This window comes from Oncorhynchus mykiss, chromosome 9, assembly GCF_013265735.2.
Source record: "Oncorhynchus mykiss isolate Arlee chromosome 9, USDA_OmykA_1.1, whole genome shotgun sequence".
Taxonomy (NCBI): domain Eukaryota; kingdom Metazoa; phylum Chordata; class Actinopteri; order Salmoniformes; family Salmonidae; genus Oncorhynchus; species Oncorhynchus mykiss.
In genome coordinates, this window is record NC_048573.1 from 73,063,644 (window position 1) to 73,072,741 (window position 9,098).

The 9,098-nt window shown below is 42.2% G+C and overlaps 1 protein-coding gene across 14 annotated transcripts in view; it reads right to left on the reverse strand.

Annotated features, from left to right (window-relative positions):
• Nucleotides 1-7,050: 7,050 nt before the first annotated feature.
• ubr4 (ubiquitin protein ligase E3 component n-recognin 4) overlaps nt 7,051-9,098 on the reverse strand; it is a 161,348-nt gene continuing 159,300 nt past the window's right edge. For all 14 annotated transcript variants that reach the window (XM_036988970.1, XM_036988965.1, XM_036988957.1 and 11 more), the window contains 2 exons: nt 8,835-8,997; nt 7,051-8,514 (listed from right to left, as the gene is read on the reverse strand). In XM_036988970.1, the coding sequence (XP_036844865.1) occupies nt 8,450-8,514; nt 8,835-8,997 (228 nt within the window). In that variant the 3' untranslated portion in view covers nt 7,051-8,449. The remainder of the gene's footprint in view (nt 8,515-8,834; nt 8,998-9,098) is intronic.

Here is a 9,098-nt window from a genome sequence, read left to right on the forward strand (position 1 = left end):
GCGATTATAAGGTGAAATAGGCTCAGATCTAAAACAAGTGTAATTTATATGTACAATTCCCTTCTCCAAACGGATAGATAGCTCTTATGAAGTTGTAAATGACAGATCATGGAAAATGGGCTTTCTCCCACGTGGAACCGGTAGGTTCACTAGACCCCGCGCATAAATAGAGAAGGGGGTCGCTGCATTCCAATATGGCGACCGGAAGGTGGGCGCGTTGAAAGGAAAGTAGTGGGCGTATGGAAAGGTGTCGGTGTCTCGAAAGCCCTCTGCAGTACGTTACATGGTTTTGATTGACCTTATTGCGTTTCTTACCGCGCAACTATAGTACATCAAATCACATTTTATTGGTCACATACACATATTTATCAGATGTTATTGCGGGTGTAGCGAAATTCATTGACTTATCGCGAGAGTTCGAACTTTCGCTCGAGTCAGACATATTTCACTGTTCGTTTTACACAAATAATTGTACACTTTCAGTTATAAAACTGACAAGTATTTATTTTTAATTAAAAGTATTGATGATCAGTGTACTATTGTTTTATGTCTTGTATGTGTGTGCTTACTGTGACTGTCACCCTGATATTGGCTACTAGGTAGCCCCACTGCAGTTGGACAGTGGCGCTTGTCAAGCCAGCCTGGTCTCAGACGAGACGTAACATAGTAAATGTAAATCTGGGGAACAAATACGTATGTATGTTACATTTGGCATGGTTACATAAGACAGATGGTTACTTATTAAGGCAAAAACTAAAGTAGGGTAGTTGGTTGGGGTGGATGGGTGGCTGTACAACAGCATTTTAGCTAATTAACAACTTTTCAAGTACTTACTACTTTGAAACTACTTAGCATGTTAGCTAACCCTCACCCTGATATTAGCATGTTAGCTAACCCTCACCCTTGATGTTAGCTAACCCTCACCCTGATATTAGCTAACCCTCATCCTGATATTAGCATGTTAGCTAACCCTCACCCTTGATGTTAGCTAACCCTCACCCTGATATTAGCTAACCCTCACCCTGATATGAGCATGTTAGCTAACCCTCACCTCCTAAACTTAATCCTAACCTTATACCCAGGTAACATTAGCCAGCTAGCTAACGTAAGCTACCGCCAGCCACACGACTGTGATACCCAGTAGGAAGCACTGGTTATCACGGCGACCAGTGCAGCACCGGTGCAGTGGTCAACTCGTCGTGCAGCCCAATCAGAGGCAATAAATCTGCCCAAGTAGCTGATTCGCTTTCCATACACCCACTCGCCCTTACTATTATCTACATATTGGGCTGTAGCTACATCCATACTAGTATCTCCATATTGGGCTGCAGAGATCCATACTAGTATCTCCATATTGGGCTGCAGAGATCCATACTATTATCTCCATATTGGGCTGCAGAGATCCATACTAGTATCTCCCTATTGGGCTGCAGAGATCCATACTAGTATCTCCCTATTGGGCTGCAGAGATCCATACTAGTATCTCCCTATTGGGCTGCAGAGATCCATACTATTATCTCCCTATTGGGCTGCAGAGATCTATACTAGTATCTCCATATTGGGCTGTAGCTACGTCCATACTATTATCTCCCTATTGGGCTGCAGAGATCCATACTATTATCTCCATATTGGGCTCCAGAGATCTATACTAGTATCTCCATATTGGACTGCAGAGATCTATACTAGTATCTCCATATTGGGCTGTAGCTATGTCCATACTATTATCTCCATATTGGGCTGCAGAGATCTATACTATTATCTCCATATTGGGCTGTAGCTATGTCCATACTATTATCTCCATATTGGGCTGCAGAGATCCATACTATTATCTCCATATTGGGCTGCAGAGATCCATACTAGTATCTCCCTATTGGGCTGCAGAGATCCATACTAGTATCTCCATATTGGGCTGCAGAGATCCATACTATTATCTCCATATTGGGCTGCAGAGATCCATACTATTATCTCTATATTGGGCTGCAGAGATCCATACTATTATCTCCATATTGGGCTGCAGAGATCCATACTATTATCTCCATATTGGGCTGCAGAGATCCATACTATTATTTCCATATTGGACTGCAGAGATCCATACTAGTATCTCCATATTGGACTGCAGAGATCCATACTAGTATCTCCATATTGGACTGCAGAGATCCATACTAGTATCTCCATATTGGACTGCAGAGATCCATACTAGTATCTCCCTATTGGACTGCAGAGATCCATACTATTATCTCCATATTGGACTGCAGAGATCCATACTAGTATCTCCATATTGGACTGCAGAGATCCATACTATTATCTCCATATTGGACTGCAGAGATCCATACTATTATCTCCATATTGGACTGCAGAGATCCATACTATTATCTCCATATTGGACTGCAGAGATCCATACTAGTATAAAGGTCAGAATACAGTGTATGTGTAGACACACTTGCATTTATTCACTCTTCATCCCAAATGAATAGCCAGCTGATGAATAGCATGCTATTCTCGTGCTTAAATTCAAGGACAGAATTGGCATAGAGAGAAAAGTGCATCAAAAATGTAATTAGACTAGTGTCATTTACACGTGCTTAAATCAGGTTGGAATACCCCCCCCCTTAATAGAAATCCCACGTAGCTTTGTTTTCAAACTCGAACACTGGAATGTGAGATTTTTTATCTCATTTCCACCTTCCAACTGTGCCAAAACAAATCAGCTATGTGGGTGTTAATTGTCGCAGGTTAACGCTTTTGATCGGATTGAATCTGGGCCTTTGTTCAATCTGTATCCAGAAGCATAACAGGTTCCATGACAGAAATGTGAAGGTCATTTGAGATTGAGCAGACATGTGTAGTAGTGTTTAACGTAAATTAAATATCAGCTAACCTGAATGTAGTCTCTGCTAGTGTGGGAACGTTGCCTTTTAAAATTTCATATCACACTGTAACCGAGTGGTGCAACGGTCCAAGGCACTGCATCGCAGTGCTAGAGGCGTCACTACAGACCCTGGTTCGATCCTGGGCTGTATCACAACCGCCCGTGATCGGGAGTCCCATAGGGCGGCGCAGAATGTGGACATGTTGGCGGACACATTATGTTTTGGGAATTCCATTATCAGACTACATTAACTGTCAAGTATAGACATGGCCAGAGTCATTTCCAGGCTTCACAGCACAGCTTCTCATTAAGCACAGCTGTCCCTGAGTGCTCTGAGTGCAAATATTACAGCCAAGCTTCAGTTGCACTCTTCATTAAAAGATCTGCCTTTTCCTCTCATCTCAACCGGCCCTCTCCTTGGCCTCACTCACACATCCATTTTCAGAGGATTTCTCTCTTCAATGACTGTGGTCTCTACTCCCCGGTCACAGTACATTTAGTTTGTGAACAGCTCAAAGCAAATGTTATTGGTCACATACACACATATTTAGCAGATGTTATTGGTCACATACACACATATTTAGCAGATGTTATTGGTCACATACACACATATTTAGCAGATGTTATTGGTCACATACACACATATTTAGCAGATGTTATTGTGGGTGTAGTGAAATGCTTGTGTTCTTAGCGCCAACAGTGCATTAATATCTAACAATACACACAAATCTAAAACAATGTAATTAAGAAATGTATAAATAGTATATGGAGCGATGTCGGAACGGCTTTGACTAAAATACAGTAGAATAGAATACAGTATATAAACATTATTTAAACATTATTAAGGTGACCAGTGCTCCATTGTTAAAGTGACCAGCGATTCCAATTCTATGTATATAGGGGCAGCAGCCTCTAAGGTGCAGGGTTGAGTAACCGGGTGGTAGCCGGCGAATGATGGCCATTTAACAGTCTGATGGCCTTGAGATATAAGCTGTTTTTCAGTCTCTTGGTCCCAGCTCAGTTTTGCGTGAATGCTGCCATCTATTCACGGTTTCTGGTTTGGGTAGGTTTTAATAGTCACAGTGGGTACAACATCTCCTGTACACTTCCTGATAAACTCAGTCACCGTATCTGTCTTTCTTTCGTTAATGTTATTCTCAGAGGCTACCCGGAACATATCCCAGTGCGCGTGGTCAGACCAGCGTTGAGTAGACCTTAGCACAGGTACTTCCTGTTTGAGTTTAGAGTTTAGAGCCTATAGGAAAGGAGGAGCAAAATGGAGTCGTGATCAGATTTACCCAAGGGAGGGCTGAGTAGCAATGTTTTACCAAAGCGAGTACTAGTCAATGTGTTGGTTGAACTTCGATAGCATTTTCCTCCAATTTGCTTTGTTAAAATCCCCAGCTACAATAAATGTGGCCTCAGAATATGTGGTTTTCAGTTTGCATAAAGTCCAGTGCGGTTCTTTGAGGGCCGTCGTTGTATCCACAGCACAGCAAAGGGACTGCAACTACCACTGTGCTGCATAGACATGGGTGCCTTTCTACTAGCCAACATCATTTCCTACTGACTGACAGACTGTGCTAAGAGCTGTGAATGTGAAACCTGGGAATGACTTGAATAATGCTTGTGTTGAATAGTGCTGTGTCTGTGATTATTTTGTATAGCTCTCCACAGCTCCACCTGGGGGTCATTTCTCAGTACTGCCTGATGTTTTCCACACCTGCCTCCTTGTGAGTCTCCCCGGTGGTCCCTGATCTAATGTCTTCAGCAGCTGTTGAGGAAAGGGAGAGAGGACTTGCAGTACAGGCTCTGGTTAGAACAGAGAGAAGCTGAACACCACGCAAAGCCACAATTAAATAAGTAAAAATCTCTGAAGCTGGAGACTCACATCTCCCTCACTAGCTTTAAGCACCAGCTGTCAGAGCAGCTCACAGATCACTGCACCTGTAAACAGCCCATCCAACTACCTCATCCCCATACTGTATTTATTTATCTTGCTCCTTTGCACCCCAGTATCTCTACCTGCACATTCATCTTCTGCCGATCTACCATTCCAGTGTTTAATTGCTATATTGTAATTACTTCACCACCATGGCCTATTTATTTCCTTAACTCCCTTAACTTACCTCATTTGCACACGCTGTATATAGACTTTTTGTTTTCTTTTGTTCTACTGTGTTATTGACTGTATGTTTTGTTTATTCCATGTGTAACTCTGTGTTGTCTGTTCACATTGCTATGCTTTATTTTGGCCAGGTCTCAGTTGCAAATGAGAACTTGTTCTCAACTAGCCTACCTGGTTAAATAAAGGTGTTCTCAACTGGCCTACCTGGTGAAATAAAGGTGTTCTCAACTGGCCTACCTGGTTAAATAAAGGTGTTCTCAACTGGCCTACCTGGTGAAATAAAGGTGAATAAATGAAAGGCCACTGGGTTTGAAACTGGCAAAACCACATGGACATTTAACATACTATTTCCTTCCACCAATCTTGTAGTTTTTAATTTGCTGCTGTCTCAGACTCTTATTTACTATTTAAACAGTTGCCCCACAACCCCCCCCCCTTCCCTAAAACATGTGTAAATATTACACTATAAATTGTACCTTCCTGTATTATACTGATGCTAAAATGTTTATTCTATTGAGACATTTACTTTATCATCTTCCATTATTTCTAATTGTCGAGAAGCAACCTACAAGTAAGCATTTATTTTTAATACTCAGTATGTCTTCTTCAGAAGTGTGGGTCCAGTGGACTTGCGGCATTTTGGTCAAAAGTATGTGGACGCCCCTTCAAATTTGTGGATTCGGCTACTTCAGCCACACCCGTTGCTGACAGGTGTATTAAATCGAGCACACGGCCATGCAATCTCCATATACAAACATTGTCTGAAGAGCTCAGTAACTTTCAACTTGGCACCTTATAGGATGCCACCAAAGAACTGTTTGTCATTGTCATGAAATGGGTTTCCATTGGCCGAGTAGCCGCACACAAGCGGCTAGTAGCTTGGGTGCAGCTTGCCTAAAATCAACATGTGGTGTAACGCTATTGGACTCTGGAGCAATGACTCAAGCGTCACCATCTGGCAGTTCGACGGACAAATCTAGGTTTGGCTGATGCAAGGAGAACGCTACCTGCCCCCAAAACAATATTCACATAGAAATTGTTATAGATCTGTAATTCTTATTGAAATCATGTCTAAGAAGCGGTAGTTATGTTATGTGCACCGCTTCCCGTTCTTAAGTTTCATTTCTGCATCTTTTGTACACCAGCTGAAAATACAATATTTGTGGTTATGATTCTCTACACAGTATACTTGCTTGGCTTGTCAGAAACTGAAATTAGGCGAACTATTCAAACTTTAGCATCCAGGAAATGCATAGTGCATTTTTAAACTAGCCAACGTCGCCATGTGATCGGGGATTTCTATTGGAGAAGCAGTTTTTAGCTCATCTACACACTGTAGATTGGTGGCACCACACAGCACATCTAGAAGGGAGTGTTATGGTGCTTTCATGGGAACTCAAATGACGTCGGTGATCTTCAAATCGGTTGGATGATTATTCCTAGTCAGACCTCGTTATTTTCCGAGTTCCAAGTTGTTCTGAACGCAGCATTATTTCACACCGACCCCTCCCCTGAGATGATTTAAGGCCTCTACATCACCGCTAGATTTTACTATAATAAAATCCCGTTTGCAACAAATTGTCAAAATGAAGACCAGAAGTGACGTTTGAGCACTATAACTAAGGCTCTTTACATTTCAGATCACGCTGTAAAGTGGTACTTCCACGATACTGATTGAATAGAGACCTAATTTGAAGAGTGCTACAAAAGTCCATATAGGATTAAGACATTTTGTTTAATGACAACACAAATCCATGCTAAATACTATGATAATTATATCAAAACTTGCTCGACTCCACCTTGTATAAATTTAAATCGTTCTGCCCCTGAACAAGGCAGCTTAACCCACTGTGCCCAGGCGGTCATTGCAAATAAGAATTTGTTCTTAACTGACTTACCTTTTTTTAAATAAATGTTGGAAGAAAAAATCAAAAAAAAAATCAGTTGTTGGATCCTCGTATATAATCTAAATCGGACAGCACTCCGGTAAATACACGTCAAATGTATTTATGCAACAATAAATAAATATAATAAACCAGACGAGACACAGAGCGATGGATGTGGAATTACTATCACGACTTTATTAATCATTGCTAACCCCCCCCCAAAAAGCAGACATTCAGCAACAGTTGAACATTGTAGCAGCGGTAATAGGCCGACGAGAGAAAGTAACACTATAAATTGGGCTATTTTTTAAAAGGTTTAAACTCCACACCATCAGCTCTGAAGACACCGTTTTCACGTGTCGCGATGGACGCGGGCGTCTATATATTAAAGAGATGTAATTAATCCATTTAAATCATCAAGGTTTGAAGAACTCAGCGACACCTTGCTTTACCAGAAACAACAAAAATCAACCAGAAAACATAAAACACCATAAAGAGAGAGAAGTGTGTCGAATCCAAAAGGAAAGGATGCAAAAGGCCCCGTTTTTATTGTTAGTATTATTCATTTGGGACAATGTCGTAAAATGGTGACGTTTCATTGGAGCATGAATAACCAATCAGGATTAATAGAACTTGAGTTACCGGGGAGGGAGGGAGGGCTCAACAGAGATTTTTGTGGCTGTTGTTCTTTTCTCATTTCATCTGATTCTTGTCACCGAGAAGAGAAACCAACCCTACACGAGTACAATTTTCCTTCCAGATCTACCGTCAGCACAGAGAGATCTGGCACCCAGGGTAGTCAGGAGAATAGTACTCTGACAACAGGGTTAGTTCTTTTAATTCAAGATCCTACTGTGAAGCTTCCTTCCTGCCTCCCTTTTTGAAAACGCCAAATAAGTTGTCATGACAAACAAAAACAAAAAAAGAGCTCATCTTAAACTTCTTAAAACAAAAAAAAAAACACAGGTCACTCTTAATACACTGCGATCGAATCTCAAAACAATGTTTTTTTATACAAGTTTTTTAAACTTTTTTTTTTTTAGTTACTTGAAGATTTGCAACCCAGACATTTTTTTTGTGGGTAATATTTGAGAGAAGCATGGGGTTTGTTTTACCGTGTGTATTAAATGTTACAACAACATGGTCATAAATGCACCAACTGACTCCTGACTCAGACTGCACATACAAGATCTGCTTCAAGAGAGTTAACAGTTGGAAGATGATGCAGAGGGATCAAACCCCTGGTGGAGACTAGGAAACAGGTGTGTGTGTGTGTGTGTCTCTGTTACGGTATGCGTGTCTGTTACAGTATGCGTGCGTGTGTGTCTCTGTTACGGTATGCGTGTCTGTTACAGTATGCGTGCGTGTGTGTCTCTGTTACGGTATGCACGTGTGTGTGTGTGACAGAAAGCTAGGGAGAAGTTGGGGAGCGAGGGTTTTCCGGTTGAGAGTCGTCCCATGGAGGTGTCGTTAACAGGACCAATGTGTGGGCCCTCGTCCGTCCCCCATCGTGGGGCTCTTGTCTCGGTGAGGGGGGGCGGGGGGGCAGGGTGGTACTGAATACCATCAGGGAACAGAGTTCAACAGGTCTTGCAGGAAGAGGTCTGGGTCCGGAATGTCAGAGAGGAGCCCTGGAAACAAATCAAAACAGAGTCTTGAGTCTAACACACAATCAGTTTCTTGTTTAGGTCATTTCGAGGTGATAAAACTATTCACATTTAAAATTAACACAATAAACCCCGCAAGAGCAGAAAACCATGAACCAAAAAAAGCAGCATTCGGATACGACACTACGCCACTATCTTGGCGGACTGCATGACTACGCCACTATCTTGGCGGACTGCATGACTACGCCACTATCTCAGTGGACTGCATGACTACGCCACTATCTCAGTGGACTGCATGAGTACGCCACTATCTCAGTGGACTGCATGTGTCTGGCAACACTGACCAACGACATCCAGGAACTCGGAGAAGGATTCGGCGGGCATCAGCTCTTCCTGGTAGGACTTGAGCACCCGCTCCGAGGCCTCGTAGATGGGCATGTCGTTGTGCCGCACGTACTCTGCCAGCGAGAAGGACCAGCCTCCCTCCGTGTTGCTGGTGGGTACTTTCTATAGAGGGAGAAAGGAGATGGAGAGAGAGGTCTGAGTGAACTAAAATCACATCCACGTCTAACGTACAAAAAAAACATTTGACACAATTGGTTGTGTTA